Genomic DNA, 20963 nt, shown 5'->3' with positions numbered 1-20963 from the left:
TGGGAAGCTGAGGCAGGAGAATTACTTGAACCCGGAGGTAGAGGTTGCAGTGAACCAAGATCATGCCACTGCACTCTAGCATGGGTGGCAGAGCAAGACTCCGTCTCAAAAAATATATATATATGATTATGGATCAAGTGCTGGGGCAAAGGTAAACTGCCGTTGGATTACTACAGAGTCTACAAAATGACACCACCAAAGGCATAACATCACCTACTGGCAAGTGCAGGTCATCAAGATTCTCAGTAACTCAGAATCCCACTGTCTGAAATCCATGGAGCCAGGGGCAGGATACACTAGATAAGCAGATGCACTCTCATGCAGACAAAATCAAAACACCCTGGGTTCTCTCAGGGGTCTGTTTCTCAAGACAGAAGGGTTGGATTCATGGTATAATTTTAGATCTAAAAATAATACTAAACATGTTTTCATAAGAGAGACTGTCAGTGTCTGATGGCTCTAAGCTTGGAAGTGCTAATGGATATCCTTATGATGGGAAAAATTTAGGCAAAAAATGAGTCATCTCCGTTGCCTTTAGATCCAGGAAGAATGTGTTTTTTTTTTGTTTTGTTTTTTTTTTTCTAGGGACTCTGTATAAGACCAAGTGACACAAGTTCAAGTGGTAGTAAATCATCCAAATGCTTCTTTGATCCCAACCCCCATGTTTTCCTGTGAAAAGGAAAGAGGGGGTGAGAGAACCACATATGAGAAGAGTCCATAACTGCCTGTCTTGGCAATAATGCAGGCAAGACAAATCATCACAAAAGCAAAAAGTGCCTGTAAGTCCTATTCTGAACATATATCAATCAAGTAAACATGCTCACAAACCTCTATGATATTGTAAGGTCCATTAATTTATGTGATGACTAACTGCAGCCTGATTTAATTGTTTCCGCTGTTGGATTAACTTCACTGAAAATGCCAAAACACTGAATGAAAAAGCAAGCATATTCCTGTCCTTTAGGTGACTTCCTAAACTGTGTTCCAAACTGGTATGCTGCTTACCTTGGTCCAAGATATAAAATACACTGTTCTTCCCGCTGCATTTTCTCCAGAGCTTTGTCAATTCCAATTGGAATGTCGTGGTCTTCTCCTTCACCCACAGTGAATGCCACATCTCTGCAGTCAAACATCCTTTCACCACAGCGGCCTTCCAGGTGGACTGAGGGCAAGGAGACAGGAGTCAACAGAGCTGCTTCTTAGGACTGGCTAATTCAGTGATGTGATAAATGAGTGCTGACAATGTAGCAAATACCATTTCCCCTTTCTCATTTCATCAAGAGACATACACAGTATGTCTTGGTGAAGCTTAGTCTACCCAGTCTGAAAGTTTAGGAGCAACCATATTTCTGTTTTGGGTTAAACTTGTAATTACTGATATTTGTATCAATAAGACAGCTTAGTAGGTAATAAACCAGAAACATAGGTTTATTCTAAGCCTACTATGTGACAGAAGTTTCCTCACCTATAATACAACGTCAAGACATGCTGGATTATTTAATAAATAGTTATCAAATGCCACAAATTTAATATCAAATATATAATGGCTTAAACACCTGTAACTGCATCTTGGCTTCAGATGCCAAAAAACCAAACTAAATGGCTATTTCTCCAATGATACACAAAGGTTAAATGAATACAGATGCTCCTTCTTCTTTAAGAGTCCTAATCTCATTCACAAATATATCTGAATAACAATGGTAAATCCAAAGACAACAACATCAATAACTATCTTAGCTATATCCCTTACTGGAAATAATAAAGTGTGAAAGAATCAAGAGTCTACTATAACTTCACAAATCAAATTACTTAATAACCTCCCCTGAAATGTTAGGAGGTCAATTTTGGGAGGCCTAATTCCTTGTTCCACCCCAATTTACCAAGCTCATTACCAGGGTAATTTCATATTAAAATAAGAGGCTTTTTATCTTAAGACAAAATAGGAAAAATGCATACAGATATCTATTTTTTCTTGATCAGTTAAACTGTTTTTTGAGACACAGTCTTGCTCTGTCTCACCTAGGCTGGAGTGCAGTGGCACAATATCAGCTCACTGCAGCCTCCACCTCCTGGGTTCAAGCAATTCTCCTGTCTCAGCCTCTGAAGTAGCTGGGATTACAGGTGTGTGCCACCACACCCGGTTAATTTTGTATTTTTAGGGTTTCACCACGTTGCCCAGGCTGGTCTCAAACTCCTGACCCTCAGGTGATCCACCTGCCTCAGCCTCCCAAAGTGCTGGGATTTCAGGCGTGAGCCACCACGTCTGGCCTAGACTCTTCATTTCTAGGAAAAACAATACTCTGAAACTTTACAACTACTTTTAATATTAAGGGTATTTATTCTTTCTATTTAAGTTTTTGATGTAATAAGAAAAATGGATGGCTGGTAATATAGCATAACAGTCATCAAGCAATATGGTAATTTGGATTTCATAAGAAAATCCTGACTGGGCGCGGTGCCTCACACCTGTAATCCCAGCACTTTGGGAGGCCGAGGCAGGCGAATCACCTGAGGTCAGGAGTTTGAGACTAGCCTGGCCAACATGGCAAAACCCCATCTTTACTAAAAATACAAAAAATAGCCAGGTGTGGTAGCACGTGCCTGTAATCCCAGCTACTGGGGAGGCTGAGGCACGAGAATCACTTGAGCCTGGGAGGCGGAAGTTGCAGTGAGCCGAGATCATGCTACTGCACTCTAGCCTCCAGCCTGGGCAACACAGGGAGACTCTGTCTAAAAAAAAAAAAAAAAGAAAAGAAAGAGAAAATCCTTTATTTCTACTTCTGTAATATAACAGCCTATATTCAAAATTAGAGATTTCCTAAAATGCTTCTAACACTGGCTGATCTACTTTAGATCAATGACTTGTAGAGAGACTAAAAATCACTCGTTCTGTTATACTCATTTCATGCCCAATAAGACAACTATTATCTTCCAAATAAAAATTCAAATCTAACTCATTCTACTTTTGAACTACATGATCTCAATGAAGCTCTAAAATTCTATGATTCTATGACCTGGTAATATCACTCTCAATATCAACATAGCCCAGAAACCAGCTTCAAATCGAATTCCTGCAGTTAATCATTTAATTGAATTACCTCTAGCCCAGGTCTGAGAAATGAGAAAAACTGAAAAATGAACAGGAATGGTGTAGACACTAGGTGCCAGAATGTCCACAGGACATTTATGCTCTAAAGCTTTCTAACCTTTTCTTCTTCCTTTTGATTTGCTAAATCTTCTCTGTATTGTTCCAAATATGTACTGCCGAAGTGAGTACTCACTATCCTTTTTTAACTCACCAGTATTAATACCATCTTGACGTGTTCCCCTTGCAGACACAAAATGGGGTCTAGGAAACTTGGGTCAAACTAGAAAGGGCCTAACTCTTGAGTCAGCTCCTCCAAACAAGGGCTAGAGCTGGAGTGTCTGGGTAGAGCTGGAATACGGCATTTTAGTTTATGTCCCATAGTCATAAAAGCTGGTAATTCCTTCTGTTATACTTACTTTTAGAATGCTCTAGATAAAATTAACTTGTGGCAAATTGAAAGTTCATTCTGGATTGGAAAACATTTAAAAAATAAATTCAACTTTAAAATTTTCAAATACAGTCATGCTTCACTTAAGGATGGGGATACATTCTGAGAGATGTGTCATCAGGTATTCTCATCATTGTGGGAACATCTTAGAATGTTCTTACACAAATCAAGATGGAGCAGCCTACTATAACCTAGGCTAAGTGGTATAGCGTATTGCTCCTAGGCTACAAATCGGTATAGCATGTTACTGTACTGAATATGGTAGGTAACTGTAACATGATGGTAAGTATTTGCATATCTAAACATTGAGAAAGTAGAGTAAAAATAAGGAATTATAATTTCATAGGACCACTGTCCGATGTGCAATCTGCTGTTAAACAAAATGTTACGCAGCATATGACTGTACATGCATACTAGAGAGGTTCTACAGGGAGTCTGAGGTTTAAGATATTTTTATTGAATTTGCTGAGGGTGGTGACGCACACCTGTAAGTCCCACCTACTCAGGAGGCTGAGGTGGGAGGACTGCTTGAACCTAGGAGTTCGAGGCTGCATTGAGTTATTATTGCGGGAACTGCAATCCAGCCTGGGTGACAGAGTGAGACCCTCTCTCCATTAAAAAAAAAAAAAAAGATATTTTTACTGGAGTAAAAATGGATGTTTCTAAAGAGGTTACGAGTTCTAAATATTTAAAACTCTGCCCAAGAAATTTAGACTAATAACATTTTTCATTTAAAAAAAAAAAAAGATTTGCTGAGCAAAGTAAATTTCAGCTCACGTATTGTGGAATGTCTCAAGCATAGAGATTTATTGTCCTAGTAGCTCACAACTTAGTTGACAGATTTTTTTTGTCTGAAGTTTATTGTTGGAAGTATCATCTTCCTCCCTTAAGGAGAGTACATTTAGTGGGGGAGGAAATTATCAGTACATTTGTTGTGGCTTTTGGTTGATCGAGTTTGAATGTTTTCAAAACAGGAAATCCAGAGACTCTGCAAGGATTCCTGCCTGTGAGTTAGTTTCCTAGGCTGTTTTTCAGCTTGATGTATGTACTTGATATTAAAATTATATAAGCAATCTCAGAAGTTCTCTTTAGATGTGATAACCCATCATTAGTGAGGGAAAAAGAATGGCTACTAATAAACATGTTGGGAAAGATAAATGAAGTAACTGTGCCAAAAAAAAAAGTCAAACTGTAACAAAGGCATAATTAAGAAAGCAAAACATTCATTGTAGCTCGTCTTTCTCAGAGAGACAATAAATGACAGAACTAGTGTCTGATGCTGTAATAGGACAGTAAACATTTGTGGTAGCTCTTATAAATATTTTCTACTTTACATGTGGACTAATCTTTTTTTTTTTCTTCCTGGTAAATCTAACCCTTCAAAATTGGACCCTGTAGTACTATAAAATCTTAAATGGATACACATCCAGATACATACACCCCAGTTTATATAAAAAAAACCAAAACCATCACTTTGTAATACTGATAATATTCGGAATATCAGAGTAAAAGGAGGTATCACAGCCTCATGGTGAATACAGCCCATTGATTCTCTCCATCTACAAGTAGCAAAGGGCATTGCTGGGTTAACTGGTTTCTAAACTTGGAACACTGATGTGACAAGTTCTACAAGACTGCTGACAAGAACTCACATACTACTTGGAGCCACGAAAGACTGCTGATTGCCACAGTCAGGGGCCCCACTTGCGGTAACAGATGCAGATGTGACTAGTTCCTATAGCTCCACTTATTCTTTTTAATGTTATCTTTAAAACTGCTACCAAAAAAGCCAAAACAAAACAAAAACCATGGCAGCTCTGGCTGTGGAAGACCTGTGGTTGCTTTTTGACCTGGCATCTTTTAGTGCAAATACTAACTTAATAAATATTTAATAATAACCATCATGACTCACTGGGAGTGCAGCCTCTAGGGCTCAGGAGGTCTGTTGCTAATCCCAAGCAGCATGATTTACGGGAAGTAAATCATCTATGACGTGCCCAAAGAGAATAAAAGTACATACAGGATGCTTCTACTTAGGGCTTTTTTGGTAGAGAAAGAAATAAACAAGTTAAAAAGAGACAACATTTTTTTCCTGACTTAAAGACTATGTAACTTAAAGGGGGAGGGAGGTCCTCCAAATCCCCACAAACTCAAACCAAACCAAATTACCCAAGCTTAGCTGCGCAATCGGAGTGTAACCACATCAAGCGAGCTGCAAAACATCACTTAAACTGGAGCTCTGACTTATTGTTCTCTTACTGCCCTAGAGCAATTTTGTTTTGAAGAGCACAGAACACCCTGTTCTGAATGTGGCTGGCACATGAACTCGATGTGCTGACAGCAATTTGTACTCCGATTAAAATAGGGGGGAAAAAAGGAAAGAGAGTGCACAGCAGTAACAAAAATGAAATGCAAGAACCCCTAAACCATGCAATTTGTATTTTAGGAAGCAAAACTGAGAAAGAGGCTCCATAACTTAAAAAACAAAAAAAACCCAAAAAGCTGTAAATGCTCCAGCCTAAAGACATTAGCTCTGGTAAGTGTCTATTTTTCCTTTTCTAATTATAGTAGTTGGTGTCTGATAGCTTTGCACTCATTCTCAAAACAATTACTGGGTCATGGGGATCTGAATGGGAATGTTGTAATGGCATTACTACTAGACAAGACTGGTTATGTGGCCAGAGAAAACCAGGTTGTGACAGGTTACTCCCACTGAGCAAAGGTTTTCTCTGTTGGTTAATTCATGCCAAGTGAGTTTCTCTCTGCCTTTGTCTCCTGCCTAACAGAGCATGGTATCCAAGAGAGTAGGATCTTAATAACCCCCTGAAAAAGCAAGCAGAGATGGCTTTCTAAAAGCAGGAGAAAAAGAGAAACACTTCCATCATGCATGGTGGTCAGATTTCCCCTAAACTGTCCCCCTTCCTCCTCTGCACTGTTTTGTATTATTTAGGATGAACACACACCACTGTAAGATTGCTTCTGGAACTGACGGACAGATGCTAGATGCTAACAGGCATGAAACCTGGCTCCTGGAACTGAGTAACATTTATGCAAATGATTTCTTTTCCTTAGTCTAAACAAGAAGTACACATCTAGCAACAAATTCTCCATGAACACCAGCCCTTACCAGTCTTCCCTTCACACCACTATAGCACTTGCGTTAGACCTGGATTCCAGTCCCATTCTGGCACTTTGATTATGACTTTGGGCAAGGTAATTAAAGTGATTTGAAGCTCAGTTTCTTCACTGATAGAATGTGCATAATATACTAGCTAAATGATAATTGTGGAGAGGATTAAATTAGATACTGAATTACAGCTTTTAATCTAGCACCTGATATTCATTCATTCATTCATTCATTCATATGTTAGGGTGTCTATCATGTGAAAACGCTATTGTAAAGTGTGGATATACAGAGATGAACTACATGAATGTTAGCTGTAATTATTTTCCTCCACCTAGTGGTAAATTATACCAGATTAAACATGTTTGAGAGCTCTGTGTAAGAAAACATTTAATGGCTCAACACAGAAAGCTGTCAAAGTATGAATAAAATTCTTAGTAGGCAAAGGCAGTATCTTGTACTCCTTTTGTGCCTCACAATACCCAGCACAGAGTTCAGGGCCAGCAAGTAAATATTTATTTAGTGACTAATCTTAAAATAGGGCATTAAGGACAGGGTGGTAATTTTCACTAATTTATATAAATTTTCCTTTTTGACTCTATTAGTATTCCTATTTTAATAAATTCTAGGAAGCTATACAAATTCTATATTGACATGGAACCTTTGTTTTTTAATACTATTCTAAAATAAATGACCAACTGGCTGGAATTTTTTTTTTTTTTTTTTTTTAACAACAGCAGCAGCAGCAGCAGCAACAGAAGACTGTTTTTTTTTCTTTTTTTGAGACAGAGTTTCGTTCTGTTGCCCAGACTGGAGTGTAGTGGTGTGATCTTGCCTCACTACAACCTCCACTTACTGCAACCTCTGCCTCCTGAGTTCAAGGAATTCTCGTGACTTGGACTCCCGAGTAGCTGGGACCACCATGCCCAGCTAATTTTTGTGTTTTTAGTAGAGACAGGGTTTCGCCATGTTGGCCAGGCTGGTCTTGAACTCCTGACCTCAAGTGATCCTCCTGCCTCGGCCTCCCAAAGTGCTGGGATTACAGGTGTGAGCCACTGTGCCCAGCCTCTTTATTTTTTTGTTTTGAGTTGGGGGTCTCACTCTGTTGCCCAGCCTGGAGTGCAGTGGTGTGATCATGGCTCATTGCAGCCTCACACTTGTGGACTCAAGCTATTCTCTTTCCTCAGCCTCCCTAGTAGCTGGGACTACAGGCACACACCACCACGCCTGGCTATTTTGTTGTTGTTGTTGTTTTTTTTTTGTTTTTTTTTTTTGTTTTTTTTTTGTTTTTTTTTTTTGAGACGGAGTCTAGCTCTGTTGCCCAGGCTGGAGTGCAGTGGCCGGATCTCAGCTCACTGCAAGCCCCGCCTCCCGGGTTCACGCCATTCTCCTGCCTCAGCCTCCCGAGTAGCTGGGAGTACAGGCGCCCGCCACCTCGCCCGGCTAATTTTTTTTGTATTTTAGTAGAGACGGGGTTTCACCGTGTTAGCTAGGATGGTCTCGATCTCCTGAACTCGTGATCCGCCCGTCTCGGCCTCCCAAAGTGCTGGGATTACAGGCTTGAGCCACCGCGCCCGGCCTGTTGTTGTTGTTAAGAATGGGGTCTCACCATGTTGCCAGGCTGGTCTCATACTCCTGGCCTCAAGCAGTCCTCCCACCTTGGCTTCCCGAAGTGTTGGGATTACAAGCATGAGCCACCATGGCTGGCCAGAAAGACTTATTTTCTACTATGATTTTTATTCTACCTGAAGACTTGAAGATACCTTTTTGGAAGAAAGAAATTACATAAATCCAAAGTATTTGAAAGAATAAACACTGGCCACTTTAGACCAAGTACCGTTATGACATTATTTTGTGAAAACATATAATAAAGTGGTTCTAAGAATTTGCTCTCTGTTCCTGGACTTACATCCCAGGACATTCATAAATACTTCAAAAGCATATGAAAAACAAAAATGTAAAGTCTCACAGCTCCATCAGATCTCAATATGGACAGATGTAATCTTTCCTCTATTTTCAATTTTTGGTACATTTTTGGTGTTTCATTTATAAAGAACACGTAGCTAGACATTATTGTTGTTCTCACTTTATAAGACCTTTTTCCTTTAATAGGTGACTTTACCCCACTCATATTTTTTGTAATCGCTGACATGAGTGGTTTTATTCTTGTCTTAGGTTTTTCACACGATGTTTTCTTTTTCTTTTTCTTTTTCTTTTTTTTTTTTTGAGACAGTCTCGCTCTGTCTGGTGAGCAGTGGCGTGATCTTGGCTCACTACAACCTCTGCCTCCCGGGTTCACATCATTCTCCTGCCTCAGCCTCCCGAGTAGCTGGGACTACAGGCGCCTGCCACCATGCCCAGCTAATTTTTTGTATTTTTAGTAGAGACAGGGTTTCACCATGTTAGCCAGGATGGTCTCGATCTCCTGACCTCATGATCTGCCTGCCTTGGCCTCCCAAAGTGCTGGGATTATAGGCGTGAGCCACCACGCCCGGCCAGTGTTTTCTTATTTTTTAAAACAACTTTTGCTCAATTGATGAAGTTTTCCTTGTTCCTCTATTTCCCCACTCCACATGGGGTGGTTTGGAAATTCTACATGCTATTCTTACTAGTACTTTCCATTAAAGTCTGAACAAATCATTTAAAGATATATATATATATATACACACACACACACACACACACACATATTTATCAATGTTCAGAATCAGTCAGCATAAAGCATTCAATAAAATCCAACATCCCTTCATTATAAAAAAACCCTCAATAAACTAAGCATCAAAGGAATATACTTCAAAATAGTAAGAGCCGCCGATGACAATATCTTTTTTTTTTTTTTTTTTTTTTGAGACAAAGTCTTATTCCATTGCCCAGGCTGGAGTGCAGTGGTGCAACCATAACTCACCGAAGCCTCTATCACCCAGGCTCCAGTGATCCTTCTGCATCAGCCTCCCAAGTAAGCTGGGACTACAGGGGCATGCCACTATGTGCAGCTAATTTTTTTTTATTTTTTGTAGAGACAAGGTTTCACTATGCTGCCCAGGCTGGTCTTGAACTTCTAGGCTCATGCAATCCTCCTGCCTCGGTCTTCCAAAGTCCTGGGATTACAGGTGTGAACCGCTGCACTGAGCTGTCAATATCATACCGAATGGGCAAAAGTTGGAAGCATTCTGCCTAAGAACTGGAACAAAAAAAGAGTGTCCACTCCTATTCGGCATGGTACTGAGCCACAGCAATCGGTATATGGCAAGTCTTAGCCTGAGCAATCAGGCAAGAGAAAGAAATAAAAGGCATCCAAATAGGAAACCAGACCTCTACCTCTCACCATATATAAAAACAAACTCAAGATGGATTAAAGGCTTAAATGTAAGGCCTCGAAGCATATAAATCCCAGAAGAAAACCTAGAAAATACTCTTCCAGACATTGCCTAGGCAAAGAATTTATGACTAAGTCCCCAAAATCAAATGCAACAAAAAGAAAAACTGACAGTTGGGACCTAATTAAACTAAAGAGCTTCAGCATAGCAAAATAAACTACCAACAAAGCAGATGGACAAACTACAGAATGGGAGAAAACATTTGCATATTATGTATCTGACAAAGGACTAATATCCAGAATCTATAAAGAACTTAAACAAATCAACAAGAAAAAAAAAATAGCCCCATTAAAAAGTAGGCAAACGACACGAAGAAGCAGTCAACGAACCTGCAAAAAATGCTCAACATCACCAATCATCAGAGAAATGCAAATCAAAGCCATAATGAGACACCATCTCACACCTGAGTCAGAATGACTATTATTAAAAACTCAAAAAATAACAGATGTTGGCAAGGTTGTGGAGAAAAGGGAATGCTTAAACACTGTTGATGAGAATGGAAATCAGTTCAACTCCTGTGGAAAGCAGTTTGGAAATTTCTCACAGAACTAAAAATCAAACTACCATTTGACCCAGCAATCCATTACTGGGTATACAACCAAAGGAAAATAAATCGTTCTATCAGAAAGAGAGCTAGCATTTGCACTGACATGTTTACTGCAGCATTGTGTGTGTGTATGTGTGTGTGTGTTTGAGACACAGTTTCACTCTGCTGCCCAGGCTAGAGTGCAGTGGCATGATCTTAGCTCACTACAGCCTCCACCTCCCAGGTTCAAGCAATTCTCCTGCCTAAGCCTCCCAAGTAGCTGGGACTTATAGGCACCCGCCACCACGCCTGGCTAATTTTTGTATTTTTAGTAGAGGTAGGGTTTCACCATATTGGCCAGGCTGATCTTAAACTCCTGACCTCAAATGATCCGCCTACCTCGGCCTCCCAAAGTGCTAGGATTACAGGCATGAGCCACCACACCCAGCTTGTTTTGTTTTGAGACAGGGTTTAGCTTTGTTGTCCAAGTTAGAGTGCAGTGGTATAAATGTGACCCAAATGATCCTCCCACTACAGCCTCCTGAGTAGCCGGCACTACAGGTATGCATCACCATGCCTGGCTTTTTTTTTCTTTTTTTTTTTTTTCTGTAGAAATGGGGTCTTACTATGTTGCCCAGTTTGGTCTCAAACTCTGGGCTCAAGTGATCTTCCCACCTTGGCCTCCCAAAGTGCTGGGATTACAGGCATGAGCCACCATGCCCAGCACAGCACTTACTCTTAAGTACAGTTATATTCTTAGTAGCAAAGACACAGAATCAACCTAGGTGTCCATCTACGGTGGATTGGATAAAGAAAATGTGGGCTTCCTTCCACTACGGCCACCATTGGAGAGCAGCAGCCATGGCTCTGTGCTACCCTATGGCCATGGGCCTCAATAAGGGCCACAAGGTGACAAGAACGTGAGGAAGCCTAGGCACAGCCGCCCTGGCAGGCACCTTACCAAATACACCAAGTTCGTGCAGGATATGATCTGAGAGGTGTGTGGCTTCACCCCATACGAGCCGTGCACCATGGAGTTACTGAAGGTTTCCAAGGACAAATGGGCCCTCAAGTTCATCAAGACAAGGGTGGGGATGCACATCCGCACCAAGAGGAAGCAGGAGGAGGTGAGCAATGTCCTGGCCACCGTGACAAAAGCCACTGCCAAGAAGGACAGAGCACTCTGCCCTGCCCTCTCTCCAAAGAATAGCTTGACAGACTTGAAAGAAAAAAAAAAAAAAGAAAATGTGGTACATATACACCATGAAATACTATACAGCCATAAAAAAGAATGAAAGGATGTCCCCTGCAGCAACACAGATGCAGCTGGAGGCCACTATCCTAAGTGAATTAACACAGAAATAGAAAACCAAATACTGCCTGTTCTCACTTATAAGTAGGAGCTAAACTGAGTACACACAGACATAAAGATGGAGACAAGAGACACTGGGGACTCCAAAAGTGAAAAACGATGGAGGGGTAGGTACAAGGCCTATATTCTATGTTCACTACCTGGATGATGGGTTCAATAGAAGCCCAAACCTCAGCATTACAGACAAATTATCCATGTAACAAACTGGCACATGTCTCCCCTGAATCTTAAAAATAAAATAAAATAAAATAAAAGAATTAATCAGCATAATCTCCCCTGGAACAAGAAATTAAGACAGCTAGTTGTGGCAGTACACTAGCTTGTAATCTCAACTACTTGGGAGGCTGCAGCAGGCAGATCGCTTAAGCCCTGGAGTTCAAGACCAGCTTGAGCAATATAGCAAGACCCAGTCTCTAGAAGGATAAAAAAAGTTAGCTGGGTGTGCACCTGCAGTCCCAGCTACTCCGGTGGCTGAGGTGGGAGGATGGCTTGAGGGCAGGAGGTTGAGCTGCAATGAGCCACAACTGTGCCACTGCATGCCAGCCTGGACGACAGAGCAAGACCTCATTTCCAAAAAAAATTTTTTTTTTTTTTTTTGAGACAGTCTTGCTCTGTCGCCCAGGCTGGAGTGCAGGGGCATGATCTCAGCTTACTGCAAACTCTGCCTCCCGGGTTCACGCCATTCTCCTGCCTCAGCCTCCCAAGTAGCTGGGACTACAGGCGCCCCCACCACGCCCAGCTAATTTTTTGTATTTTTAGTAGAGATGGGGTTTCGCCGTGTTAGCCAGGATGGTCTTGATCTCTTGACCTCATGACTCGCCTGCCTCGGCCTCCCAAAGTGTTAGGATTACTACAGGCGTGAGCCACCGTGCCCGGCCAAAAAATGTTTTAAAAAATAAAATAATTTTAGACAATTTTGCCTTCCCCTCTTCATTTCCTACCCTCACCACCTTTTGTTAAAATAACCCAGAATCCAGACTGTTGTTATTGTTTTTTTATTATTTTGAGACAGAGTCTCCCTCTGTCACCCAGGCAGTGGTATAATCCTGGCTCACTGCCACCTCTGTCTCCTGGGTTCAAGTGATTCTCCTGCCTCAGCCTCTTGAGTAGCTGGGATTACAGGCATGTGCCATCATACCTTGCTAAATTTTGTATTTTTAGTAGAGATGGGGTTTTGTCATATTGGCCAGGCTGGTTTTGAACTCCCAGCCTCAAGTGACACACCTACCCTGCCCTCCCAAAGTGTGGGGATTACAGGTGTGGGCCACTGTGCCCAGTCCAGACTGTTTCATTATTAATATTACTTTTTTTTTTTTTTGAGACGGAGTCTTGCTCTGTCGCCCAGGCTGGGGTGCAGTGGCCGGATCTCAGCTCACTGCAAGCTCTGCCTCCCGGGTTCACGCCATTCTCCTGCCTCAGCCTCCTGAGTAGCTGGGACTACAGGCGCCCGCCACCTCGCCTGGCTAGTTTTTTGTATTTTTTAGTAGAGACAGGGTTTCACTGTGTTAGCCAGGATGGTCTCGATCTCCTGACCTCGTGATCCACCCGTCTTGGCCTCCCAAAGTGCTGGGATTACAGGCTTGAGCCACCGCGCCCGGCCTATTAATATTACTTTTAACATTACAGCTCTACTGCTTCAGAGATCTTTCAGGATAAATGTATCTGATATGGGAATTACTTTTTTTTTCTCGCTACTGTTTCTTATGCCTTGAGTTGTTGCTTCTTATTTTTTTGTTGTTTTGGTACATCTCACAGTATTTTTTTCAAAAATATGAGCCTGCAAATTCCAAAAAGTTAATTTTGTTCTCGTACATAAATGATAGTTTGGCTGAGTACGGAATTCTAGGTTCAAAATACATATAGCTATAGACAATGATCAAAAGCATTGTCTTTGGTGTAATGAGTAAGATTCTTATTCCTTTGCACATAGCTTGTTCTTCCTTGGAAGACTTCAGAATTTTCTTGTAAGCTACAGAATTCAGAAATTTCACCAGGATGTATCTGGGTGAAAAATCACTCCTTCCTCGTGGGTACCACTATCAACTGGCCCTTTCAATCTTAAGACTGTTTTTCTTTCATCGCCTATAGGAAATTTTCTATTAGATGTTTGATTAGATGCATATTACCTCTCCTGGATTTATTATCCGTATCTTCTAATTTCTTTTTCACTATTCATCCCTCTTTTTTCCTGTGTTCTGAGAAATCCTTGGCTGTCTTTCAGATCACCAGATTTCAGGGACTGTCCATTTTGCTCTTCAACCCTTCCTCTGAGTTTCAGTTTTGATTAATCATGGTCTAATTTCCAGAAACTTTCTTGTCCTCCCTTTCCTTTTTCAGGGAAGTTGGCTTTTTGACTTGTGAATTTGATGTCCTGTTAACAATTTCTGAAGACAATAATTAGTATTTTTAAAGTTCTCTTCTACTTCTTCTGTTAGTCCACTTTAGTGGTGCTTTTTTTCATGAGATTTGCTGATGATTCTTTATTGTCTGGCCATATTATAAAGGAAGGATTTGGGATGATCAAATGACTATGGTTAGCTGGCACCATTTTTCTAAGCAATTGGATATGTTTCCATGGCAGGCCTTTCTGCAAAAGGATGGGCTGATTGCAGGGATCTAAGGGTGAAGATTTCACAAATATTTATTAAGCATTTACTATGAGCTGGGCATGATGGCACAGGAAAGCTGACTTCAGGAGCAGAATACTTTAGCATTATTTACTGTGAAATGCTGTCTTTTCACTTTTTTCCCCTTTAAATTTGTTTTAAAAGTTCAAAAAAGGCCGGGCGTGGTGGCTCATGCCTGTAATCCCAGCACTTTGGGAGGCCGAGGCAGGTGGATCACGAGGTCAGGAGATCGAGTCCATCCTGGCTAACACGGTGAAACCCCGTCTCTACTAAAAATACAAAAAAATTAGCTGGGCGTGGTGGCAGGCGCCTGTAGTCCCAGCTACTCGGGAGGCTGAGGCAGGAAAATGGCGTAAACCTGGGAGGTGCAGCTTGCAGTGAGCTGAGATGGTGCCACTGCACTACAGCCTGAGTGACAGAGTGAGACTCCATCTCAAAAAAACCAAAAAGGTTTCAAAAACTGCATTCATTTTCCCTAGTCTAAGTCCCAACACTTGGAGTCTTTTGAGGCACATTTGATTTTATTATTTATTTTTAAATGTATTTTATTATTTTTCTATTTTATTTTAGAACCTGGTCTTACTGGTTTTAGCTTGGGAGAAAAAGTCACAGCCAGACCCTAGTCTAGTAGTTTTCAGTCCTTGCCTGCAAACTAGAATAATCTGGGAGTTTAAAAAAAAAAAAAAAAAAAAAAAAAGCCGGGCGCTGTGGCTCACGCCTGTAATCCCAGCACTTCGGGAGGCCGAGGCGGGTGGATCACAAGGTCAGGAGATCGAGACAATACTGGCTAACACGGTGAAACCCCGTCTCTACTAAAAGTATAAAAAATTAGCCAGGCGCGGTGGCGGGCACCTGTAGTCCCAGCTACTCGGGAGGGTGAGGCAGGAGAATGATGTGAACCTGGGAGGCGGAGCTTGCAGTGAGCCGAGATCGCGCCACTGCACTCCAACCTGGGCGACAGAGGGAGACTACGTCTCAAAAAAACAAAAACAAAAAAAACTTGTGCCTAGAGTTCCACCTTCTGAGATTTGAGATTCTTATTTAACTGGTCTGGGTGTCAGAATTTTTAAAAGCCCCCTAGGTAATTCTAAATTCAGGAAAAGTTGAGAACTACTGCACTGGAGGTTTACTGGCCCCGCTGTTCCCATCTTGTTTTATAACAACCCTGATGATTGCTGCACAGCTTGCTCGGGCTGCCTCATACCAGCTGACTATGAGCTTGGAGTTCCGCCTAAGCCTGTTGAGAGGAACAGTATGTACCTCTGCATAAGTCCTCTTTACACCTGTCTTGGGTTGGATTTGCTGAGACTAGTTTCCATTGGTCCAACTCCATCAACTTTACATATTCCAGAAATTCTCTATAATTTCTGATCCACTGTTACATTCCTCCCCTTTCCAGCACTATTATTGATTTCTTCTTCTTCTTTTGAAAATCTTTGCTCCCTCCATCTATCATTTCAGTGAGATTTGGAGAGGGAAAGGAGGTACACCAACAACTGGAACCTGTAGAACACTCTGTTGAAAATTTCACATTTAAAAATACTGCTGACTATCTGCATTCTTTGCATTCAAATGTGGCTGAAAGTACTGAGAGGCAAGAGAACCACACACAGCCAGCATTTTGATGGGCCTCTTCCAACCACTAAAGTTGACAAATCAGACGATGTGAGAGACTGGGGGATGGGGGAAGAGTAATTGGTAACTATTTAGAACCTTATGTAAGTCAGATTTGATTTTCTAAGAAAGCAAAGCTTAAAAGTAGCAATGTAGCCATGACTTGCAATTAAACTTAAGTATAAGGACTGAAGTATCAGTCATCATAATCATATCCATTAGAGTACCTTAGGACACAGTAACTTTTTAAATGAAAGGAAAACTTTGAATAAAAATTACAAGATGGTCATCTTAACTGACACAAGAAAAAGCATAGTGGGACAGATTCTAGAAACTGATCTGCAACCATTAGGATCCTCATATAAAGAGTAAAAATGAAAATTTCTTTGAGAAAGAATAATCCCATCAAACTAACCTAAGCTATCTCCTCCATACACAGACGAATTATGAAAAGGAAGTAAAAGTTTACAATTCAGTAAAAGCCTTCTTGAGTCCATAATGTTATTCTTCCCCCAGAACCTAGAGAAATATGAGTTAGATAAGATTACTATTAAGATACATGATTAATTTGAAGATGGTTATTAAAGGCAAATTAGGTCTCTAATAACCATGGTAGAGCCAAGAGGATTTGCTGATGGATGACGTGTAGTAGATAAGAAAAAGAGGAGACAGCCAGGCACAGTGGCTTACGCCTGTAATCCCAACACTTAGGGAGGCCAAGGTGGGTGGATCACCTGAGGTCAGGAGTTCAAGATCAGTCTGGCTAACATGGCAAAACCCCATCTTTGGCCGAGCGCGGTGGCTCAAGCCTGTAATCCCAGCACTTTGGGAGGCCGAGGCGGGCGGATCACAAGGTCAGGAGATCGAGACCACAGTGAAACCCCGTCTCTACTAAAAATACAAAAAATTAGCCGGGCGCGGTGGCGGGCGCCTGTAGTCCTAGCTACTCAGGAGGCTGAGGCAGGAGAATGGCGTGAACCCAGGAGGCGGAGCTTGCAGTGAGCCGAGATCGCGCCACTGCACTCCAGCCTGGGCAACAGCGTGAGACTCCGTCTCAAAAAACAAACAAACAAACAAACAAACAAAAAAAAACCCATCTTTGCTGAAAATACAAAAATTAGCTGGGTGTGGTGGTATGTGCCTGCAGTCCTAGCTACTCGGGAGGATGAGGTGGGAGAATCACTTGAACCTGGGAGGCCACAGTTGCAGTGAGCTAAGATGTGCCATTGCACTCCAGCCTTGGCGACAGAAAAAGAAAAAGAGGAGTCAAGGATCTTTTTCCTTAGATCAATTAAAAGGAAGCAAAACAAATTAGTGAAACACAATATATAGGGTAGAAAAAATTAAGTGTCCACTAAATGTCTGACATTCTTGTTCATAACTATTTGTATTAGTCCATTCTCATGCTGCCATGAAGAACTGCCCAAGACTGGGTAATTTATAATGAAAAGAGGTTTAATTGACATACAGTTTCACATGGCTGGGGAAGCCTCAGAAAACTTATAATCACGGCAGAAGGGGAAGCAAACATGCCCTTCTTCACATGGTGGGAGGAGACAGAAGGGCCGGCAGGGTTTCCCTGCCAGACACTTGTAAAACCATCAGATCTTGTGAGAACTCACTCTATTATGAGAACAGCACGGGAGAAACTGCCCCCATGATTCAGTTACCTCCCACTGGGTCCTTCCCACGACACGTGGGGATCATGGGAACTACAATTCAAGATGAGATTTGGGTAGGCACATAGCCAAACCATATCACTGTCACACAACCTGTGGGAGTGAAAATTATTCCCATTTTACAGATTTTAAAAAAACTGGATGCTCCAGGTAGTTACGTAACTTGTCTAAAGTCATAAAAATATCAGGGAGCAATTCCAAGATTCGAAACTCAAGTCCATCACTTTCAAAGCCTATCTGTCCCCTCCTCCACACCACTTCATTGTCTCTTTACACAGAAATGGCAGAAATTTAGTAAATCACGTATCTATAACAACAAATTGTAATGGGTGATCAGTGTCTATTGTTCTTGTTCACTCTACAGCTGACTTTAGTTCCAGGTTTTATTGTATTTTATTTTATTTCTTTATTTGAGACGGAGTTTCACTCTGTCACCCAGGCTGGAGTGCAGTAGTGTGATCTCTGCTCACTGCAACGTCCGCATCCCAGGATCAAATGATTCTCCTGCCTCAGTCTCCCAAATAGCTGGGATTACAGGTGCCCACCACCACTCCAAGCTAATTTTTTGTATTTTTAGTAGAGATGGGGTTTTGCCATGTTGGCCAGACTGGTCTTGAATTCCTGACCTCAGGTGATCTGCCCGCTTCGGCCTCCCAAAGTGCTGGGATTACAGGCATGAGCCACCACACCTGGCCTAGTTCCAGGTTTTATATCTGGTTTCACATCTAAGTGTATCTGGTAATGCTATAAAGAAAAGGCAAACCAGTAAAGACTGAGAAGATTTCAAAAAGAACAAGGTGATCTTGGTTTTGAACAGGGACCACCTTTAGGGTAATCTTTGTTCTCCTCCCCCAGACAGCTAACTTGTTTAAAGGAGGAAAAACCAGGACATTTTAACCTTGATAAATGAAAGTATGACACAATAAATTTCTATAAAATAGATTTGTTCCAGAAAACCAAGGAAGTCTTTTGAGTGAAAAAGTAAAATCAACCATTTACTCTAAAATTTCCCAGGAAAGTACATTCTATCAAGATGAAAGACAAAAGATTAGTCATTGCCCTTTCTTTTGTTCTTTTTTTCTTTTTCTTTAAGCGGAGACAGAGCCTTGTTCTGTTGCCCAGGCTGGAGTACAAGTGGCATGATCACAACTCTCTGCAGCCTTGAACTCCTGGGCTCAAGAGATCCTCCTGCCTCAGCCTTCTGGGTAGCTGGGACTAGAGGCATGTGCTATCACACGTGGCTAAATGTTAAATTTTTTGTAGAGACAAGGTCTCTATGTTACTCAGGATGGTCTCAAATTCTTGAGGTCAAGCCATCCTCCTGCCTCAGCCTCCCAAATTGCTGGGATTACAGGTGTGAGCCACCATACCTGGCTCCCTTTGTTGACAGAAACAGAAGAAATAAAATGACATAAAACATAATAAAATACAGGAAGAAAAACCAGGATCTAATGACATAACTAATGAGACTGGAATAGGGTGGAAATAATGGGGAAATGGGAACACGTTAATAGGGATGAGGGGGGGAATGACACTTTTGAGTATATTGTTTTTTGTTTAGTTTAAAATCATGATAATGTTTCACATATCCAAAATAAAACAAATAATTAAAATTAACCAGAGCATGGCAGGAACCCAAAATGGAATATAAACAGTAACAAATGAACAATTTGTTACAACTGAGTAACACAATCACATTGAAGGGGGTGAGGAAGAAAGAAGTTACCTCAGTTGGAAAGCAAGTGTTTTGAATATACACTATAAGGTCAATGACAAAAGGTACTATACACAAATATTTCCTAAAGTCAGTTTGTCACAGGGGTCTAGGTTAGCAATTCTAAAACCACCTTACATATACACTAGGATGGAGCCATGAGTATGCTGTGGAGAATGAGAGCACTTTCTCACTTCTGGAGAATGGTGTTTCAAATGAGCAAAGGGCAAGTAAACTTGCAGTGTTGGATTGGAACTGGAACTGCAACTGCCAGTGAGTATTCATGGTTTTTCACATATATATACAGGCCAGCCAGGCACGGTGGCTTATTCCTATAATCCCAGTACTTTGGGAGGCCAAGGCAGGCAGACCATGAGGTCAGGAGTTCGAGACCAGCCTGGCCAACATGGTGAAACCCCATCTCTACTGAAAATACAAAAAACAGCTGGGCGTGGTGGTGGGCACCTGTAATCCCAGCTACTCCGGAGACTGAGACAGGAGAATCGCTTGAACCTGGGAGGCGGAAGTTGCAGTGAGCTGAGATTGCACCACTGCACTCCAGCCTGGGTGACAGAGTAAGACTCTGTCTCCAAAAAAACAAAACAAAACAACAACAACCACTATACACACACACAGGCTGATATAGAAATACATACAGATGTATATGTATGTATGTTGAGGTTCATATGTTCTCTATCTCTCTGTCTGCTAAGAGGGTCTAGGAATGATGACATCTCATAGCAGGAGCAAACCTAGCACTCAGATCTTAGTTTCTAAATGCCTTTCTCCAATACAAGGAATCAGGGCTCTTTGGAGAAATGGTCGGTTCCAGGTCTGGGGCAGGAAAATTTTAAGACGAGCCATGAGTGTCTTGTGGTACCAGAAAGTAAGGAAGTGCTTTAAAAAAATGGGGATAATATTGAAAGGACACAAAAACAAACTCAAAGGAGTTTCCAATGGTCAAATCTGGGACAATCTGAACAACAAAATAAATAAGAATAGTAATGAATAATAACTTACAGAATAAATACACACAGGTCCATAATGATATAAATCAATTGAATAAATATACAGTAGGATTCAAATTAATGTAGAGAGAATAACAGCAATAGAGAATTTACCATTAGTCAAAAGGTACAGTAATAACTGTTGCATGCAAAAATCAGCAAATGTCAAAATGAGTGTGTAAAGTTGTGATATAAAACAAGATAGTACTTCCCTCCTAGTATTTTTTAATTACAAAGGGAAAATAGTAACTTTGCAGTAGTGAAACATGGTTTCCCACCTTAACCCAGTGTTCCAAGGTAACATCACCAGTAATGAGACATCAGTATCATGTACCTCTTGATAATGATGAAAGGTACAACATCACTTCAGTGGTATTTTCAAAAAAT

At 41.2% G+C, this 20963-nt stretch overlaps 1 protein-coding gene and 1 pseudogene across 6 annotated transcripts in view; one reads left to right on the top strand and one right to left on the bottom strand.

The window, feature by feature from the left end:
* Positions 1 to 20963, bottom strand: part of FKBP5 (FKBP prolyl isomerase 5) — a 160196-nt gene that overhangs the window by 23755 nt on the left and 115478 nt on the right. For all 6 annotated transcript variants that reach the window (XR_012433867.1, XM_065542942.2, XM_065542943.2 and 3 more), the window contains one exon: positions 1006 to 1162. Coding sequence is in view for 5 of the 6 variants with exons in the window: in XM_065542942.2 (XP_065399014.1) it covers positions 1006 to 1162 (157 nt within the window). In the remaining variant the exon portion in view is untranslated. The remainder of the gene's footprint in view (positions 1 to 1005; positions 1163 to 20963) is intronic.
* LOC123572924 (large ribosomal subunit protein eL36-like) lies at positions 9488 to 11860 on the top strand (annotated as a pseudogene).

The sequence above is a fragment of the Macaca fascicularis genome, chromosome 4 (assembly GCF_037993035.2).
Source record: "Macaca fascicularis isolate 582-1 chromosome 4, T2T-MFA8v1.1".
Taxonomy (NCBI): domain Eukaryota; kingdom Metazoa; phylum Chordata; class Mammalia; order Primates; family Cercopithecidae; genus Macaca; species Macaca fascicularis.
The sequence above is the reverse complement of the archived record's forward strand: the minus strand, read 5'-3'. Positions and strand labels throughout refer to the sequence as shown.